This window comes from Microcaecilia unicolor, chromosome 1, assembly GCF_901765095.1.
Source record: "Microcaecilia unicolor chromosome 1, aMicUni1.1, whole genome shotgun sequence".
Lineage (NCBI taxonomy): Eukaryota > Metazoa > Chordata > Amphibia > Gymnophiona > Siphonopidae > Microcaecilia > Microcaecilia unicolor.
This window is the reverse complement of record NC_044031.1, coordinates 771,385,861-771,406,313: the sequence shown is the minus strand read 5'-3', so window position 1 is coordinate 771,406,313 and position 20,453 is coordinate 771,385,861. Positions and strand designations below refer to the sequence as shown.

The 20,453-nt window shown below is 44.6% G+C and overlaps 1 protein-coding gene across 1 annotated transcript in view; it reads left to right on the top strand.

Moving 5' to 3' along the window:
• RASGRF1 (Ras protein specific guanine nucleotide releasing factor 1) overlaps nucleotides 1-20,453 on the top strand; it is a 328,543-nt gene that overhangs the window by 302,145 nt on the left and 5,945 nt on the right. The window contains exons 23-26 of the mRNA XM_030192898.1: nucleotides 7,778-7,862; nucleotides 8,084-8,281; nucleotides 16,884-16,963; nucleotides 17,832-17,949. Coding sequence (XP_030048758.1) covers nucleotides 7,778-7,862; nucleotides 8,084-8,281; nucleotides 16,884-16,963; nucleotides 17,832-17,949 — 481 coding nt within the window. The remainder of the gene's footprint in view (nucleotides 1-7,777; nucleotides 7,863-8,083; nucleotides 8,282-16,883; nucleotides 16,964-17,831; nucleotides 17,950-20,453) is intronic.

Sequence of the window (20,453 nt, the reverse complement as noted above, 5' to 3'; positions counted from 1 at the left end):
CATCCATGTCCAGCATTTCTTCTCTCTCCCCTGCCCTGCATGCACCCATACCCAGCGACCCTCCTCTGCCCTGCCCTGCATGCACCCAGATGTCCAGCAATGACCCTTCTCTCCCCTGCATGCACCCATGTCCAACAGTGACCCTCCTCTCCCCTGCCCTGCATGCACCCATACCCAGGAACCCCCTCCATCCACCCATGCCCAGCAGCGACTCCCTTTTCCACCCTGCCACCCCCTCCCGAGTTGTTTCGTGAATTCTTCTCCTCCCTCCCGATCCGGTCCCTCACCGCCCGCTTGTTTTTTTGAATTCTTCGGGGCAGGCAGTCTTGCCTGCCCGCTTCCAGCGCCGACTGTCCTCCCTTGCCAATGCCGACTCGCGCTTCAAAATGGCCGCCGAGACTTCAGCCGAAGTCTCGCGAGGCCGCCTCTGGAAGTCTCGGTGGCCATTTTTAAAGGGCGAATCGGCAAGGGAGGACAGTCAGCGCTGGAAGCGGGCAGGCAAGACTGCCTGCCCCGAAGAATTCACGAAACAAGCGGGCGGTGAGGCGGATCCGGAGGGAGGGAGGAGGGAGGGAGAACAGCCAGAGCCGGCTCGCTATTTTCAACAACCGGCTCGCAAGCCGGCAGAAAATTTAACTACCGGCTCTTGCGAGCCGGTGCGAGCCGGCTCCAGCACACCACTGCCCCCCCCCCCTATACTATCCGGATAGTGTCTCTGAATATCCTTACAGACCCCCCTCCCCTCTATACTATCCGGATAGTGTCTCTGAATATCCTTATAGGCCCCCCTCCCCTCTGTACTATCCGGATAGTGTTTCTGAATATCCTCATAGGCCCCCCTTCCCTCTGTACTATCCGGATAGTGCCTCTGAATATCCTCACAGACCCCCCTCCCCTCTATACTATCCGGATAGTGTCTCTGAATATCCTTATAGGCCCCCCTCCCCTCTGTACTGTCCGGATAGTGTCTTGAATATCCTCACAGACCCCACTGTACTATCCGGATGGTGTCACTAAATATCCTCACAGACCCCCCCCCCTTCCCTCTTTACTATCCGGATAGTGTCTCTGAATATCCTTATAGGCCCCCCTCCCCTCTGTACTATCCGGATAGTGTCTCTGAATATCCTCATAGGCCCCCCTTCCCTCTGTACTATCCGGATAGTGTCTTGAATATCCTCACAGACCCCACTGTACTATCAGGATGGTGTCACTAAATATTCTCACAGACCCCCCCCCCTTCCCTCTTTATTATCCGGATACTACTACTACTACTACTACTTAGCATTTCTATAGCGCTGCCAGGGTTACGCAGCGCTGTACAAGTTTAAACATGGGGAAGGACAGTCCCTGCTCAAGAGATATCCTCATAGGCCCCCCTCCCCTCTGTACTATCCGGATAGTGTCTCTGAATATCCTCATAGGCCCCCCTTTCATCTGTACTATTCAGTTACGATCAGGGCGTAGACCGTAGAAGTCTGGTTTAGCTTCCAAATTACCAGTGTTACCACCCAATCTCTGCTAAGATTCCGTGGATCCATTCCTTCTAAACAGGATTCTTTTGTGTTTATCCCAGGCATGTTTGAATTCTATTACCATTTTCATCTCCACCACCTCCCGCGGGAGGGCATTCCACGTGTCTACCACCCTTTCCGTGAAAAAATTCTTCCTGACATTACTCCTGAGTCTGCTCCCCTTCAACCTCAATTCACGTCCTCTAGTTCTACCACCTTCTCGTCTCCAGAAAAGGTTCATTTGCAGATTAATACCTTTCAAATATTTGAACATCTGTATCATGTCACCCCTGTTTCTCCTTTCCTCCAAGGTATATATGTTCAGGTCGGCAAGTCTCTCCTCGTATGGTTTGAATGCAAATCCCATACCATTTTTTAAACATTTTACTTAATTACATTCACATTTATCACATAAATGTAAGGAAATACAGAAATTAATATAAAAAGGAAAACATTTTCTCTCAACAATATATATTTACATAATTGTCCACAATTGGAAGATCCAAGATCAGGAAAACAATCTTAAAGAAAATAAGAAAAACTCAAAATGGTTAATCTTACACTTCACATTTTCTGAGGGAGGAAGGTTAATCGGTTATTGCAGCCGGTACAGTGGTAACTGAAGGAAGTTGCTGCAGAGCATTCTTCATCTGTTTCCACAAACTCTTATAATTTCTTAGGTTCAAACAAATAAGTAATAAGGAAATAAAACACTTACAAGGGAATCGCGCTAGGAAGGTCCCACCTAGGGCAATGATTCCTGGCTTAAAAGCCAAGACTTCACACCTCCCAGTCTGCGATTCCCTTGATGTGTCAGGAAATATATTCACCTTTGAACCCAAAAAACTATCAACCATGTATCGGAAATACAATTTCAAAACATTGTTCCTATCTAAATCAAAGACGAAAGTCACTAATAATATAACTCTATCTATAACTTCTGAATTTTCCAAAATGTCGGTTAAACTTACATCTCTTTTCTCTGATAAATTATATTTAAAGGAAATATAATTTTAGTCACCAAAAGGTGGCTATCAAAAGGTATTAGCAAAGTATCAGAGAAATATTTCTTCAAGAATTCAGTAGCTGATATATAGGATATTATAGGTAAATTTATCATTCTCAAGTTTTTTTTCCCTTAACTGGTTCTCCAGAAATTCCAATTTTTACAAGAAAAATAACAATTCTTCATTACCAAATTGTCTGATTTTCATAGAGAACCCATTTCCGTAATCAAAGTCTCTATTTTTATATCTTGGACTTCCACTTTGTTAGATAAGTATTAATATAAATTCTTTAACTCACTTGGAGGGGCATAATTGAACGAAAACGTCTATCTCCATGGGCGTTTATCTCCGAAAACGGGTCCGTGAAGGGGCGGACCGAACTGTATTTTCGCAAAAAATAGACGTCCATGTTTTATTCGACAATTTGTGAGCTGGGCGTTTTTGTTTTTCAGCAATAATGGAAAATGAAAGCGCCCAGCTCAAAAACGAATAAATCCAAGGCATTTGTTCTTGGGAGGGGCCAGGATTCATAGTGCACTGGTCCCCCTCACATGCCAGGACACCAACCGGGCACCCTAGGGGGCACTTTTACAATAACAAAAAAAAGGTAAAAGAGCTCCCAGGTGCATAGCACCCTTCCCTTTTGTGTTGAGCCCCCCCAAATCCCCCTCAAAACCCACTGCCCACAAGTATACACCATTATTATAGCCCTAAGGGGTGAAGGGGGGCACCTACATGTGGGTACAGTGGGTTTGGGGGGGTTGGACGACTAATAAGCATTAAGCAGCACAATTGTAACAGGTAGGGGGGGATGGGCCTGGGTCCACCTGTCTGAAGTCCACTGCACCCCCTAACAACTGCTTCAGGGACCTGCATACTGCTGCCAGGGAGGTGGGTATGACATTTGATGGTGAAAATAAAAAGTTGTGAAACATCATTTTTTTGTGGTGGGAGGGGGTTAGTGACCACTGGGGGAGTCAGGGGAGGTCATCCCCGATTCCCTCCGATGGTCATCTGGTCATTTAGAGCACTTTTTTGGGACCTGTTCGTGTAAACAAAGGGTCCAACAAAAGTGGCCTAAATGTTCGCTAAAAATGCCTTAATTTTTTCAATTATCGCCCTAACACGTACATCTCTCCTCGGCCGATAACCACGCCCCAGTTCCACCTTTGCCACACCCCCATCAACTTTGTCCGCATCCGCGACGGAGTGCAGTTGAAAACGTCCAAAATCGGCTTTCGATTATACCGATTTATTCGTTTTTGTGAGATAAACGTCTATCTCCCAATTTGGGTCGAAATCTAGGCGTTTTTCTCTTTCGATTATAAGGTGGATAGTGAAAAATTTTAAACATCTGAAGAAGAGAGTTATTCACATTCTGCTGCAGTTCCTATAGTACGTCCATTATGACATTATTGGCTTCACCAAGTCCAATTTCTCCACAGAAACTGCTCCAGATATCTTCGGGGGGAAGAGCTCACTCTCCAATCCCCCAGTTGGTTTATTATCCAAGTCGATGCTGCGCCAGGACCTCCTCGGGTCACGTGAAAATCCTAACCCACTTCGGGCATTTCCATTATTGACCTCCATAGCGAAGCATTACTATTTCCGTGTCTTGGAGGGGTCGTGCCAACAGGGGGACTCAAAGTCACTCCCTCCATTGAGATTCAGCAATAAAGCTTTGCTGTTCCCCGAAGCAAGAACCGATATCCCCGACATTATGACCCCGAATCTCTCCAAAATAGACTGAGAAGTCGTGGGAACCTCAGCTGTGTTCGAGGAGGACAGCACCACGGCTTTGCCTTTTCTCTTCCCCATTCTCTGGGGAGCGCGCCCTCTTCTTTAGGCATTCTGGTGTAAAACGGGAACTCAACTAGCGTACGTGCTCCCTCAACGCCATCTTGGATCCTCCAGGTAAATCCCATACCATTTTTGTAACTTTTCCTTGCACTGCTTCCAGTCTTTTTCCATCTTTAGCAAGATACGGCCTCCAAAACTGAACACAATACTTCAGGTGGGACCTCACCGATGACTTATAGAGGGGCATCAACACCGCCTTTCTTCTGCTGGTTATACCCCTCTCTATGCAGCCCAGCATCCTTCTCGCTACAGCCGTCGTTTTGTTACATTGTTCCTTCACCTTCATTTCCTCTGACACCATCACCCCAAGGTCTCTCTCCTAAGTTGAGTTTACTAATCTGTCTCCTCCTATCCGGTATCTCTCTTTTGGTTTTCTGCATCCCAAGTGCATCACTCTACACTTCTTGGAATTAACTTTCAACTGCCAGATCCTCAATCACTCTTCTGACTTTTGGAGATCCCTTCTCATTGTTTCTACTCCCTCCAGGGTATCCACTCTATTGGCTATCTTCATGTCATCCACAAAAAGGCAAACTTTTCCTTCCACCCCTTCAGCAATATCTCTCACAAATATATTAACTAGAATAGGCCCCAGCACCGACCCCTGAGGAACTCCACTGCTCACCTTCCTTTCAAGCAGATTCCATTTACCACTACCCTCTGCCACCTGTCTGTCAACAAGTTTCCTATCCAGTTCACCACTTTTGCTCCTAAGTTCAGCCCTTTCATCTTATTCACGGGTCTTCTGTGGGTACCGTATCAAAGGCTTTGCTGAAATCCAAGTAGATTACATCTAGCACACGTCCTTCATCCAGTTCTTTGGTCACCCAGTCAAAGAAGTCAATCAGATTTGTTTGGCAGGATTTTCCTTTGGTAAAGCCATGTTGCCTCTGGTCCTGTAACCCGTTGCCTTCTAGAAAATTAACTATCCTTTGTTTCAGCAGTGACTCCATTATTTTTCCTACCATCGACATGAGACTTACCGGTCTGTAGTTTCCCACTTCTTCCCTGTCTTCACTTTTGTGAAGAGGGACCACATCCACTCGTCTCCAATCTCGCAGAACCTCTCCCATCAATAAAGATCTATTAAATAAATCTTTAAGAGGTCCTGCCAGGACCTCTCTGAGTTCCCACAGTATCCTGGGATTCCAACCAGCCCCATAGCTTTGTCCTCCTTCATATTCTCCAGCTATTTATAAACTCTTTCTTCCGTAAATGGCGCAGTATCAACTCCAATCCCAGATATTCTCTCAGCAGCCAACCGCGGTCCTTCTCCAGGATTTTCCTCTATGAACACAGAAGAGAAAGTAATTCTTTAGCATGTTCGCTTTATCCTCCTCATTCTCCACATAACCATTCCCATTATCTTTCAGTCTTGCAATTCCATTCTTATCTTTTCTCTTTTCTCCAATATATCTGAAAAAGGTCTTGTCACCTCTCTTTCCATCTTTAGCCATTTTTTCTTCCGCTTGCGCTTTCGCTAGCCGTATTTCCCTCTTCGCTTCTTTGAGTTTAATTCGATAATCTTTTCCGTGATCCTCTCGTTGCATTCTTTTGTATTTCTTGAACAAAGCCTCTTTTGCTCTTATTTTTTTCAGCTACTTGGTTGGGGAACCATAAAGGCTTCCTGCTTCTCTTGTTTTTGTTTATTTTCCTCATAAAAAGATCAGTCGCCATATTTATAGCAGCCGTTAGCTTTGACCAGAGAGTTTCCACTTCTCCTATGCCTTCCCACACCAACAGCTCCTTCTTCAGCTATTCCCCCATTTTATCAAAATCAGTTTGTCTGAAATCCAGTACTTTGAATTTTGTGCATCCGCACTCCACTTTTGCCCTTATATCAGGCCATATCTTGTGAGGCTGGAGGCATAGGTACATTTATATTTAAGGCCATTACAATCAGGATAATGTAAATTTAGGTAGAATCGGGTAAAACTGGAACTGTTTCTGGGTGGTAGGTCAACCAGATCTACACCATAAATGATCCTATAACAACGCGCATAGATTTTAGAACCTCCTACGCCCCCTTTTCAACTTTGCAACTTAAAATTTAGGTGCACCGCATTACAGAATACGCTTGGCGGGTTGTGCGCATAAATCTTAATGCCAGTTAGTGCTGATAATTGCTTGTTAACTTCCAATGTTAACCAATTATGTTACATGCATTGTTATAGAATATGCTTCGATTTCCACGCAGAAATTCAGGCACCATATATAAAATCCCAGGTTCCCAGAGAGCAGGGGTGGAGTTCTGATGCGTGTGCATATTTATAAAACACCCATGTACATGCACAGCGTAGCTACAGAGCAGCTATTAGCAGGGTTCTGAGGCCTCTACATTTCTTTAATAAAATATGCCCTTTTATAAAATGCCCCCGAACATGTATATGTCGGCACATGCATTCAGATATTCCACCCTCCTTGCAGCGTGACAGGGTTTCTGCACTTTGGGCTAGCTCTGAAATCCTGCTTGATAAAGGCGTAAAAAAGAGGTTCTTTTGATTCATTATTTTCAGCACCTCTTTCTCCTATTCCAGTGGCAGGTTCCTTCTGGCATCATTAATCTTCAGGTCCATATCTCTTATATAAAAACACAGGAGCCACAACCCAACAGCCCGATCACAATTAACATGAACCAAAGCTATTGGGGTAAATAATGAAAAGTTCAAAAGACCTCCAAGTTTTTAAGACAAACACTTCATTAATTGAGGATCATCAATCATATTGGGAACATATTGGAGTGGAGGAGTGGCCTAGTGGTTAGGGTGGTGGACTTTGGTCCTGAGGAACTGAGTTCAATTCCCGGCACAGGCAGCTCCTTGTGAACTCTGGGCAAGTCACTTAACCCTCCATTGCCTGCCACATAGAGCCTGCCATGAGTGGGAAAGCACGGGGTACAAATGTAACAAAAATAAAATATAATCCTTACTCCCCACACCAAAATCATGTATCACATGATAGAATTATTTTATATACTGACAAAAAATTTTTTTCCATGCACAGTTACAGTTTCACAGTCCTCTTTTACCTGATATGAACACTGATAATCCTCACGCAATGATTTATTTCTATTAAAATCTTTTTGAACTTTTCATTACTTACAAGATAGCTTTTTTCATGTTATGGCATCTCCTTAGCGAAGACTCATTCTCACTTCTGCCTTGTGTTTTGCTCGATACTTTTTTGATTTCACAAAGAATGCAATTTATGCAAAATCAGCTGAGTAGAAAATACCAGATCAAATGGAAAAATATTAAACTATTGAAATCTGCCAGTTCACCACAAGAGTAATGATAAATCTGTTATATAAACAGCTTTCAAACAAGAACATAAGCTTTAGCCAGATTTTTTCCAAAGAATGCAATTTAATGACTTAACTCTTTCTGGCTTGTACAGGGAGTTTTTTGGGCAAGGCTGGATGAAGCCAGAGAAGAACGAGAGAACACCTTACATTATGAACACGACCAAACACTTCAATGACGTGAGTCTGATGTGTCAGGAAAGCAGAATGAAATATGGGGAGAGGACACTGGGGGGCATTAGGAGGGACAAAAGGGTGAGTTGGTACTCAGCAGTTGGTTTTAGTGGGAGGGACCAATATCTTCTCTGACTGGGATGGGCTTGGGACGAGGACTGGGTTTCCTGTCCCTGATCTCATTCTCTCATATCACATCTCATGCCCTTTTCCTTCTTTCCATTAAGATGAGTAATTTGATAGCTTCAGAAATCCTGCACAGTGATGAGGCAAGTATACGGAGCAGCACCATCGAAAAGTGGGTGGCAGTGGCTGATATCTGTCGGTGTCTCCATAACTACAACGCAGTGCTGGAGATCACGTCCTCACTAAACCGCAGCGCCATCTTCCGACTGAAGAAGACCTGGCTGAAGGTATCCAAGCAGGTAACATTGATACCTTTTTGCTCCTGTACATATGTGGCAGATGTATCTGAACCAGACACAGCATGGCCAGTAGATAACCCAGTATACAAAAGCACATATCATGCTAACAGCACGTGCTGTCCAAATAAGAGCCACTGACTGAGCCAGCCAGCAACTTTCAGTGGCCTTATCCAGATGATGCTCATGAAAATCATTGTATACCATCCCATCGTTATCCAGATGATGCTCACGAAAACCATTGCATACCATCCCATCGTTATCCAGATAATGTTTCCGAAAACCATTGCATACCATCCCACCATTATCCAGATAATGCTTCCGAAAATCATTGCATACCATCCCACCGTTATCCAGATAATGCTTCCGAAAATCATTGCATACCATCCCACCGTTATCCAGATAATGCTTCCGAAAATCATTGCATACCATCCCACCGTTATCCAGATAATGCTTCCGAAAACCATTGCATACCATCCCATCGTTATCTAGATAATGCTTCCGAAAACCATTGCATACCATCCCATCGTTATCCAGATAATGCTTCCGAAAACCATTGCATACCATCCCACCATTATCCAGATAATGCTTCCGAAAATCATTGCATACCATCCCACCGTTATCCAGATAATGCTTCCGAAAATCATTGCATACCATCCCACCGTTATCCAGATAATGCTTCCGAAAACCATTGCATACCATCCCATCGTTATCTAGATAATGCTTCCGAAAACCATTGCATACCATCCCATCGTTATCCAGATGATGCTCATGAAAACCATTGCATTGCATACCATCCCATCGTTATCCAGATAATGCTTCCGAAAACCATTGCATACCATCCCATCATTATCTTACGTCTGGCCTCCAGTTATAGAATTAGTGTTAGGCATCTAATGTCTGATGCCCAGTTAATAAGCACATAATTGTTGCCATACTGAAAGAGAGCTACCAGGTACTTCTTAGCCAGGATCAGGTGACCCTCAGGGGGAGGAATGCTGGCTTCGGCCTAACCCCTGGTAAGCCTTTTCTTGGTTGAGAGGTGCCCAGCTCTCCCACCGGTTGCCTTCTCAGGTGCCGTGGAGGACTTGCAGCTCATCTGCATATCCTCGGAGCCTTCGCCGGAGTGACTCCCAGGTCCATTCCGATCCACTCGGGGCCTCTGCTCAAGGTGCCGCACGAAAGCTTTCCTTCTAATAAGTTCTTGGAGAAGAGGATATTTCTCTGGTAAGTGAACAAATTTTGCTTGTGCTTTCGGAACTTGAAGATTGGGGTTTAAAGGAGGAACTGTAAGTTAGTGATAGGCTGATATCCTTAATACTTTAGCAAGTTTTAAATTACGGAAAAACTCAAAAAACACTAAGATGGAGTCAGCAGTCCAGCAGCGAGAGGGGTGCTATCCAGTCTTTTGCATTGAGTGTCACATGTATGATTATCTCCCAATTGGTGAGGTGTCATATGTGTGTGCCCGATGCAAAGAGCTCCTAGCTCTCAGAGAACGTGTCCGTTCTCTTGAGGCTAGAGTAGCAGACTTGATGGAGCTGAGGGAGACAGAGAGGTACATAGAGGAGACCTACAGGGATGTTGTAGAGAAGTCCCACCTCCAGTCAGGTAGCCCCTGTGCTACCTTGGAGGAGGGAGGTCTCCTAGAAGGAGAGCATCACCCTGGTGAAGTAGGAAGTACTCCTGTAGCCAGGACCTGCCCACCAGGGGATGTATTATCCTTTCGCACCGAGGATATATCTCCAAATGTTGCCCGGGAGGGAAAGGTTAGGACAGCTGTTGTACTTGGTGATTCGATCATTAGGCATATAGATAGCTGGGTGGCTGGTGGACGTGAGGATCGCCTGGTGACTTGCCTGCCTGGTGCGAAGGTGGCGGACCTCACGCGTCACCTAGATAGGATTTTATATAGTGCTGGGGAGGAGACGGCTGTCTTGGTACATGTGGGTACTAATGACATAGGAAAATGTGGGAGAGAGGTTCTGGAAGCAAAATTTAGGCTCTTAGGTAGAAAGCTGAAATCCAGATCCTCCAGGGTAGCATTTTCTGAAATGCTACCTGTGCCACGCGCAGGGCCCAAGAGACAGGCAGAGCTCCAGAGTCTCAATGCGTGGATGAGACGATGGTGCAGGGAGGAGGGCTTTAGATTTGTTAGGAACTGGGCAACATTCTGGGGAAGGGGGAGCCTATTCCGAAAGGATGGGCTCCATCTTAACCAGAGTGGGACCAGGCTGCTGGCATCGGCGTTTAAGAAGGAGATAGAGCAGCTTTTAAACTAGAAATGGGGGGAAGGCCGACAGTCGCTCAAAAGAGCATGGTTCGGGATAAGGTATCTTTCAAAGATATCACCATAACAGGGAAGATAGAGTATCCTGATAGTGAGGTTGCAAAAGAGATTGTAGTAGATCGGGTATCTTTAAATAACAATAAAAATCAGACAAAAGATTGCCAATTAATACTGTCAAGTACTAAGCATGATGTACTTAGGAACAACAAACATAGTTTGAAATGTCTATATGCGAATGCCAGGAGCCTAAGAAATAAGATGGGGGAGTTGGAATATATTGCACTAAATGAAAAATTAGATATAATAGGCATCTCTGAGACCTGGTGGAAGGAGGATAACCAGTGGGACACTGTCATACCGGGGTACAAATTATATCGTAGTGATAGGGTGAATCGGATTGGTGGAGGGGTAGCATTGTATATTAACGAGAGCCTTGAATCAAATAGATTGAAAATTCTGCAGGAAACAAAACACTCCTTGGAATCACTGTGGATTGAAATTCCATGTGCAAAGGGGAAAAGGATAGTGATAGGAGTGTACTACCGTCCGCCTGGCCAGGACGAACAGACGGATGCGGAAATGTTAAAGGAAATCAGGGACGCAAACAAACTGGGCAACACAATAATAATGGGGGATTTCAATTACCCGCATATAGACTGGGTTAATGTAACATCTGTACACGCAAGGGACATAAGATTTCTTGATGAAATCAAGGACAGCTTCATGGAACAGCTAGTTCAGGAGCCGACAAGAGAAGGAAAAATACTAGACTTAGTCCTTAGTGGTGCTCATGATCTAGTGCAGGGGGTAACGATACGAGGGCCGCTTGATAACAGTGATCATAATATGATCGGTTTTGATATTGGCATTGAAGGAAGTGAAACTAGGAAATCAAGTACGCTAGCGTTTAACTATAGAAAAGGTGATTATGACAAAATGAGAAAAATGGTGAAAAAAAGACTGAAAGGAGCAGCTCGCAGAGTAAAAAACTTGCATCAGGCGTGGATGCTGTTTAAAAACACCATCCTGGAGGTTCAGGACAAATATATTCCACGTATTAGAAAAAAGGGAAAAAAGACTAAACGTCAGCCGGCGTGGCTAAACAGTAAGATAAAGGAAATCATTAGAGCCAAAAAACAATCCTTCAGAAAGTGGAGAAGAGAACCAACTGAAAGTAACAGGATAGATCATAAGGAATGCCAAGCCAAATGCAAAGCGGAGATAAGGAGGGCAAAAAAGGACTTTGAGAAGAAATTAGCGTTGGAAGCAAAAATACATAGTAAAAATTTTTTTAGATACATTAAAAGCAGGAAACCGGCCAAAGAGTCGGTTGGGCCGCTGGACGAAAATGGTGTTAAAGGGGCGATCAAGGAGGACAAAGCCGTAGCGGAGAAATTAAATGAATTCTTTGCTTCGGTCTTCACCGAGGAGGATTTGGGGGGGACACCGGTGCCGGAAAGAATATTTGAAGCGGGGGAGTCGGAGAAACTAAACAAATTCTCTGTAACCTTGGAGGATGTAATGGGTCAGTTCAGCAAGCTGAAGAGTAGTAAATCACCGGGACCTGATGGTATTCATCCCAGAGTATTAATAGAACTAAAAAATGAACTTGCGGAGCTACTGTTAGAAATATGCAATCTGTCCCTAAAATCGAGTGTAGTACCGGAAGACTGGAGGGTAGCCAATGTTACTCCGATTTTTAAGAAGGGTTCCAGAGGAGATCCGGGAAATTATAGACCGGTGAGTCTGACGTCGGTGCCGGGCAAGATGGTGGAGGCTATTATTAAGAATAAAATTGCAGAGCATATACAAAAACATGGACTGATGAGACAAAGTCAGCACGGATTTAGTGAAGGGAAGTCTTGCCTCACCAATCTAATGCATTTTTTTGAGGGGGTAAGCAAACATGTGGACAATGGGGAGCCGGTTGATATTGTATATCTGGATTTTCAGAAGGCGTTTGACAAAGTGCCGCACGAAAGACTCCTGAAGAAATTGCAGAGTCATGGAATCGGAGGTAGGGTATTATTATGGATTAAGAACTGGTTGAAAGATAGGAAGCAGAGAGTAGGATTGCGTGGCCAGTATTCTCAGTGGAGGAGGGTAGTTAGTGGGGTCCCGCAGGGGTCTGTGCTGGGTCCGTTGCTTTTTAATGTATTTATAAATGACCTAGAGATGGGAATAACTAGTGAGGTAATTAAATTCGCCGATGACACAAAATTATTCAGGGTCGTCAAGTCGCAGGAGGAATGTGAACGATTACAGGAGGACCTTGCGAGACTGGGAGAATGGGCGTGCAAGTGGCAGATGAAGTTCAATGTTGACAAGTGCAAAGTGATGCATGTGGGTAAGAGGAACCCGAATTATAGCTACGTCTTGCAAGGTTCCGCGTTAGGAGTTACGGATCAAGAAAGGGATCTGGGTGTCGTCGTCGATGATACGCTGAAACCTTCTGCTCAGTGTGCTGCTGCGGCTAGGAAAGCGAATAGAATGTTGGGTGTTATTAGGAAGGGTATGGAGTCCAGGTGTGCGGATGTTATAATGCCGTTGTATCGCTCCATGGTGCGACCGCACCTGGAGTATTGTGTTCAGAACTGGTCTCCGTATCTCAAAAAAGATATAGTAGAATTGGAAAAGGTACAGCGAAGGGTGACGAAAATGATAGTGGGGATGGGACGACTTTCCTATGAAGAGAGGCTGAGAAGGCTAGGGCTTTTCAGCTTGGAGAAGAGACGGCTGAGGGGAGATATGATAGAAGTGTATAAAATAATGAGTGGAATGGATCGGGTGGATGTGAAGCGACTGTTCACGCTATCCAAAAATACTAGGACTAGAGGGCATGAGTTGAAGCTACAGTGTGGTAAATTTAAAACGAATCGGAGAAAATTTTTCTTCACCCAACGTGTAATTAGACTCTGGAATTCGTTGCCGGAGAACGTGGTACGGGCGGTTAGCTTGACGGAGTTTAAAAAGGGGTTAGATAGATTCCTAAAGGACAAGTCCATAGACCGCTATTAAATGGACTTGGAAAAATTCCGCATTTTTAGGTATAACTTGTCTGGAATGTTTTTACGTTTGGGGAGCGTGCCAGGTGCCCTTGACCTGGATTGGCCACTGTCGGTGACAGGATGCTGGGCTAGATGGACCTTTGGTCTTTCCCAGTATGGCACTACTTATGTACTTATGTACTTATGTAGATCGAAGGTCCATCAAACCCAGCATCCTGTTTCCAATCCATTTTACAAGTACCTGTAAAGATTCCAAAACAGTACAATACATTTCATTCTGCTTATCCTAGAAAAAAGCAGTGGATTTTCCCCAAGTCCATCTCAATAGTAGCTTATGGACTTTTCTTTTAGGAAGCTATCCAGACCTTTTTTAAACCACGCTAAGCTAACTGCTTTTACGACATCCTCTGACAAAGAATTCCAGAGTTTAATTACACGGTGAGCGAAGAAACATCTTCTCAGATTCGTTTAAAATTTACTACATTGTAGCTTCATCGCATGCCCCCTAGTCCTAGCATTTTTGGAAAGAGTAAACAGACGCTTCACATCTACCCGTTCAACTCCACTCATCATTTTATAGACCTCTATCAAATCTCCCCTCAGCCGCTTTTTCTCCAAGCTGAAGAACCCTCAAAGGGAAGTCATCCTATCCCATTTATTATTTTTGTCGCCCTTCTCTGTACCTTTTCTAATGCCACTATATCTTTTTTGAGATGCAGCGACAAGAATTGTACACAGTAGTGGTCGCACCATGGAGTGATACAAAGGCATTATAATATCCTCGTTTACATTTTCCATTCCTTTCCTAATAATACCTAACATTCTATTTGCTTTCTTAGCTGCAGCAGCACACTGAGCAGAAGGTCTGAACATATCATCAACGACGACACCTAGATCCCTTTCTTGGTCCGTGACTCCTAACGTGGAACCTTGCATGACATAACTATAATTCGGATTCCTCTTTCCCACATGCACTTGCTCACATTAAACGTCATCTGCCATTTAGATGCAAAGTCTTTGTCTCCTAAGGTCCTCTTGGACTTGTTCACAATCCTCTTGCCATTTAACAACTTTGAATAACTTTGTGTCATCAGCAAATTTAATTACCTCACTTGTTAGTCCCATCTCTAGATCATTTATAAATATGTAAAAAGCAGCGGTCCCAGCACAGACCCCTGGGGAACCCCACTAACTACCCTTCTCCATTGAGAGTACTGACCATTTAACCCAACTCTCTGTTTTCTATCTTTTAACCCATTTTTAATCCACAATAGAACACTACCTCCTATTCCATGACTCTCCAATTTCCTCTGGAGTCTTTCATGAGGTGCTTTGTCAAACGCCTTTTGAAAATCCAGATACACAATATCGACTGGCTCATCGTTATCCACATGTTTGTTCACCCCTTCAAAGAAATGCAATAGATTGGTGAGGCAAGACTTCCCTTCACTAAATCCATGTTGGCTTTGTCTCATTAATCCATGCTTTTGAATATGCTCAGTAATTTTGTTCTTTATAATAGTCTCTACCATTTTGCCCGGCACCAACATCAGGCTCACCGGTCTATAATTTCCTGGACACCTCTGGAACCTTTTTTAAAAATGTCCAATCTTCCAGTACCATGCTTGATTTTAAAGATAAATTACATATTACTAACAATAGTTCTGTAAATTCATTTTTCAAATCTATCAGTTCTCTAGGATGAATACCATCCAGTCCAGGTGATTTGCTGCTCTTCAATTTGTCAAATTGCCCCATTACATCTTCCAGGTTTACAGAGATTTGATTCAGTTTCTCTGACTTGTTAGATTTCTGTCACCGGTATCTCTCCCAAATCTTCCTCAGTGGGGACCGAAGCAAAGAATTAATTTAATCTTTTAATCTCTCCGCTATGGCTTTGCCTTCCCTCAGTGCCTCTTTTATTATACGGTCTGTGCCAGAGCCGGTGGTTGGGAGGCGGGGCCGGTGGTGGGAGGCGGGGCTAGTGCTGGGCAGACGTATACGGTCTGTGCCCTGAAGAGCACAGGTACAAATCAAAGTAGGGTATACACAAAAGTAGCACACATGAGTTGTCTTGTTGGGCAGACTGGATGGACCGTGCAGGTCTTTTTCTGCCGTCATCTACTATGTTACTACGTATGTTACCCCTTGGTCATCTAGCAGTCCAACTGATTCTTTTGCTGGCTTCTTGCTTCTAATATACCTAAAAAAGTTTTTCTATTTGTTTTTGCCTGCAACGCAATATTTTTTTCAAAGTCTCTCTTTGCCTTCCTTGTCAGTGCTTTACATTTGACTTGACATTCCTTATGCTGTCTCTTATTATTGTCAGTTTGATCCTTCGTACAGAATTGGTGCTAGGCATCTATTGTTAGATGCCCAGTTACAGAATTAGTGATAAGTATCTAACATCTGGTGCCCAGTTACAGAATTAGAACTAGACATGTAACATCTGGTTCCCAGTTCTAGAATTGCTCTTTAATTTCAAGAATCTCAGCCCTTACACAACCGAATGTACACTTACATGTATAAGTTCTATCAGAGTACACAGCACTAGTTGATCAAGTACTCATATAAGGGCCTTAGTGCGTAAATGCAAGGGGGGGAGGTGAGACTCCACTTACACTCTTAAGTGTCCTTACAGAATACGCTCACTACCTCTGTTAGTTGGGTGCCCAAATTGTGACAGCCAGTTATGAATTTGCCCCATTATGATTTGATGACAATGATGGCAGGGGCGTAGCCAGACAGCAGATTTTGGGTGGGCCTAGTCAAGAAGTGGGTGGGCACCATGCTCTCCTCCCCCCCCCCCCCTCACAATGCGATGAGGCCAGTATCAGCAGCTTAGGTAGCTTAGACTGCTGAAGTGGAAAGCAGTGTTTTCAGCACCATCAGGGGAAGGTTTTCAGCTGGCGAAGGTTGGGATCCCCACTAGCTAGCACTAAATATGTGCTGCTGTTGGGTGGGCCTGAGCCCTAAGTGGATGGGCCCTGGCCCACCCAGGCCCACCCATGGCTACGCCACTGGCCTTTCTGTTTCTTTTGAAATATTACTAATTTATGATAATTCAGCTAACCTCTGATCTATGATTGTGTTATAATTTGAAAGACACTGGAAAGCCCTAGCTCCGAAGAGAGGTCAAGGGTCACTGCTAATACATCCATCTATTTTCATTCTTATTCAGTATATTAGGATCTGCCGATGCTACCAGTGATCGAAGAATGACATCTACATTCTGCTGGGAAGTTTTAGAGAAAATCACACGTTGGATTTCTCTTTATCTTAACCTGACATATTTTAATACTTTCAGACAAAAGCAGTCATTGATAAGCTACAAAAACTGGTGTCCTCAGAAGGCAGATTCAAGAACCTGAGGGAGGCGCTGAAAAAGTAAGTAACAAAGCCATCATCCAGGGGCATAGCCAGACAACAGATTTTGGGTGGGCCTAGGCAAGAAGTGGGTGGGCACCAAGTTCTCTTCCCCAACCACCACCAACAAAAATATCTCAGCTGGCAGGAAAATTCTTCTTTCCACCATGGCAGTCTACAGTAGGCATGCACTGAAAACTGAGCAAGCGCAGGTACCGGTATTGTGGAGAGTAGTGTTTTCGTTACCATCAGGGGGAAGTCTTCAGCTGGCTGAGTTTGGGATCCCCACCAGCTACCACTAAATGTGTGCTACTGTTGGGTGGGCCCCAGCCCACCCAGGCCCACCTGTGTCTAGGCTACTACCGTCATCCATGGGCAATGACATGTCCTGGAGGGAGCTCTCCTTTGTATGTACTCTGTATGTATTGTACCATTTACATGCTGTCCCACACACAGTTCCCCTGTACCATCCTCACTTCTGTCCCACACCCTGCTGTGCTTAAATAGGCGCCTATTTTCTCACTTTGTAAAATTACCATTGTGGAGGAAAATTGTATAACACAGCGCCTATTTTACAACCAAGAAGGGCCCCTGCTTTCTTGCATAGCACAGAGTTTAGGCCTGATCACTTACTCTAGCCATAGAGCTAGTGCAGATCTAGATGTGTTTCTTCTACTGGCACTTCCTGTGGGAACCTTATCCTTCTTGGTGGTATTCTGGTCATTTGCATTTCTTCTTGGTGTCGAATCGGTGTGATACATCCATGACATTCTGACGGCAAGATTTTCATCGGGTCTCTTTGCTGTATTTACCCTTTATATGTACTGCTGTGATGCCTGCATGGAGTTTTTGCTCCAGAATAACACTGTCCCTTTCTTCTTTCTTTAAGCTGTGACCCCCCTTGTGTCCCATACCTAGGAATGTACCTGGCAGATCTTGCCTTCATTGAAGAGGGAACTCCAAATTACACAGAGGATGGATTGGTGAATTTTTCCAAAATGAGGATGGTAAGTGTGCAGCCATGTACCCTGAAATGCCCTTCTCCCACCCTACTGTCTGTCATAAGACCTGCCCCAACTACTATACCTTACATATGAACGTAAACATCGCCATACTGGGTCAGACCAAAGGTCAATCAAGCCAATGCAGGTCACAAGTATCTGGCAGGATCCAAAAAAGATTGATTCCACATTGCTTATCCTGACAGATAAGTAGTGGATTTGCACAAGTGTACCTTCATAATTGTTTATGGACTTTTCCTCCGGAAACTGGTTAAAACATTTCTTAATTCAGTTCACAGTTCACTTGCATTTGATGTACTGCCAATATTATCTAGGTGGTTTACAAGGTGAAAATATAGTGGAATGGGGATGCGAAAGGGAAGGAGAGTGTGGGAGGACATAATAGGAAGCCTAGGATACAATGAAGGTTCAGGGGCTTAGGGTACAATTAATAAGACCGATTAAAATAAAAAAGCTATACTAACTGCTTTCACCACATCTTCCAGCAACAAAGTTTAGAGCTTAACTATCAGGCTTATTTTCAAAAGAGAAGGGCGCCCATCTTTCTACACAAATCGCAAGATGGACGTCCTTCTCACAGGGTCGGCCAAATCAGCATAATCAAAAGCCAGTTTTGGGTGTCCTCAACTGCTTTCCGTTGCGTGGACGACCAAAGTTCACGGGGGCATGTCGGAGGCGTAGCGAAGCGAGACTTGGGCGTGCCTAACACATGGGCGTCCTCGACTGATAATGGAAAAAAGAAGGGTGTCCCTGATGGACACTTGGATGACTTTACCTGGTCCTTTTTTTCTTACGACTAAGCCATAAAAATGTGCCCTAAATGACCAGCCTACATATTTTCAAAAGAGAAGGCCGGCCATCTTCCGACACAAATCGGGAGATGGCCAGCCATTTCTCAAGTCTGGCGAAATCGGCATAATCGAAAGCCGATTTTGGACGGCTTCAACTGCAGTCCATCGCATGAGCGGCTAAAGTGAAAGGGGGTGTGTTGGAGGCATAGCGAAGGCGGGACAGGGGCGTGGTTAACACATGGCCGTCCTCAGCTGATAATGGAAAAAACGAAAGGCTGGCCCTGACGAGCATTTGGCTGACTTTACTTGGTCCATTTATTTTTAGGGCCAAGCCTCAAAAAGGTGCCCCAACTCATCAGATGACCACTGGAGGGAATCGGGGATGACCTTCACGTACTCCCCCAGTGGTCACCAACCCCCTCCCACCCTAAAAAAAATTTTTAATTTTTTTTCCAGCCTCTATGCCAGGCTCAAATGTCATACCCAGCTCCCTGACAGCAATATGCAGGTCCCTGGAGCAGTTTTAGGGGGTACTGCAGTGCACTTCAGGCAGGCGGACCCAGGCCCATCCCCCCCTACTTGTTACACTTGTGGTGGTAAATGTGAGCCCTCCAAAACCCACCCGAAAACCACTGTACCCACATGTAGGTGCCCCCTTTCACTCATAAGGGCTATGGTAGTGGTGTACAGTTGTGGGGAGTGGGTTTTCAGGGGGTTTGGGAGGCTCAGCACGCAAGGTAAGGGAGCAATGCACCTGAGAGCAATTTCTGAAGTCCACTGCAGTGCCCCCCTAGCGTGCCTGGTTGGTGTACTGGCATGTGAGGGGACCAGTGCACTATGAATGCTGGCTCCTCCCACGACCAAAGGGCTTGGATTTGGTCGTTTATGAGATGGGGCGTCCTCGGTTTCCATTATCGCCGAAAATCAGGGATGACCATCTCTAAGGTCGACCTAAATTTCGTGATTTGGCCGTCCCCGACCGTATTATCGAAACGAAAGATGAACGCCCATCTTGTTTCGATAATACGGGTTTGCCTGCCCCTTCGCCGGGACATCCTGCGAGGACGTCCTCAGGAAAACTTAGGCGCCCCTTTCGATTATGCCCCTCCACGTGTTGAGTGAAAAATATTTTCTTATATTTGATTTAAATATGGGACTTAGTACCTTCATAGAGTGTCCCTTAGTCTGTGTTCTTTTTGAAAGAGTAAATAATTGATTCACTTCTACCCATTCCACTCCATTCAGGATTTTATAGACCTCTATCATATCTCATAAGTACATAGTACATAAGTGTTGCCATACTGGGACAGACTGAAGGTCCATCTAGCCCAGTATCCTGTATCCAACAGTGGCCAATCCAGGTCACAAGTACCTCGAAAGATCCCAAAACAGTACATTTTCTGCTGCTTATCCCAGAAATAAGCAGTGGATTTTCCCCATCCATTTTAATAATGGCTTATGGACTTTTCTTAAGCCATCCAAATATTTTTAAACCCCGCTAAGCTAACTGCTTTTACCACAGTCTCTGGCAATGCTAGCAGATTGCATTTCCTTCACTTATGCCCAAGCTGGGCTGACTCTGGAGTGCCATGTCACGGCTCACAATGTTAGAGCCATGGCTGCGTCAGTGGCTCACTTTAAGTCAGCCTCCATTGAAGAGATTTGCAAGGCTGCAACGTGGTCATCAGTCCACACATT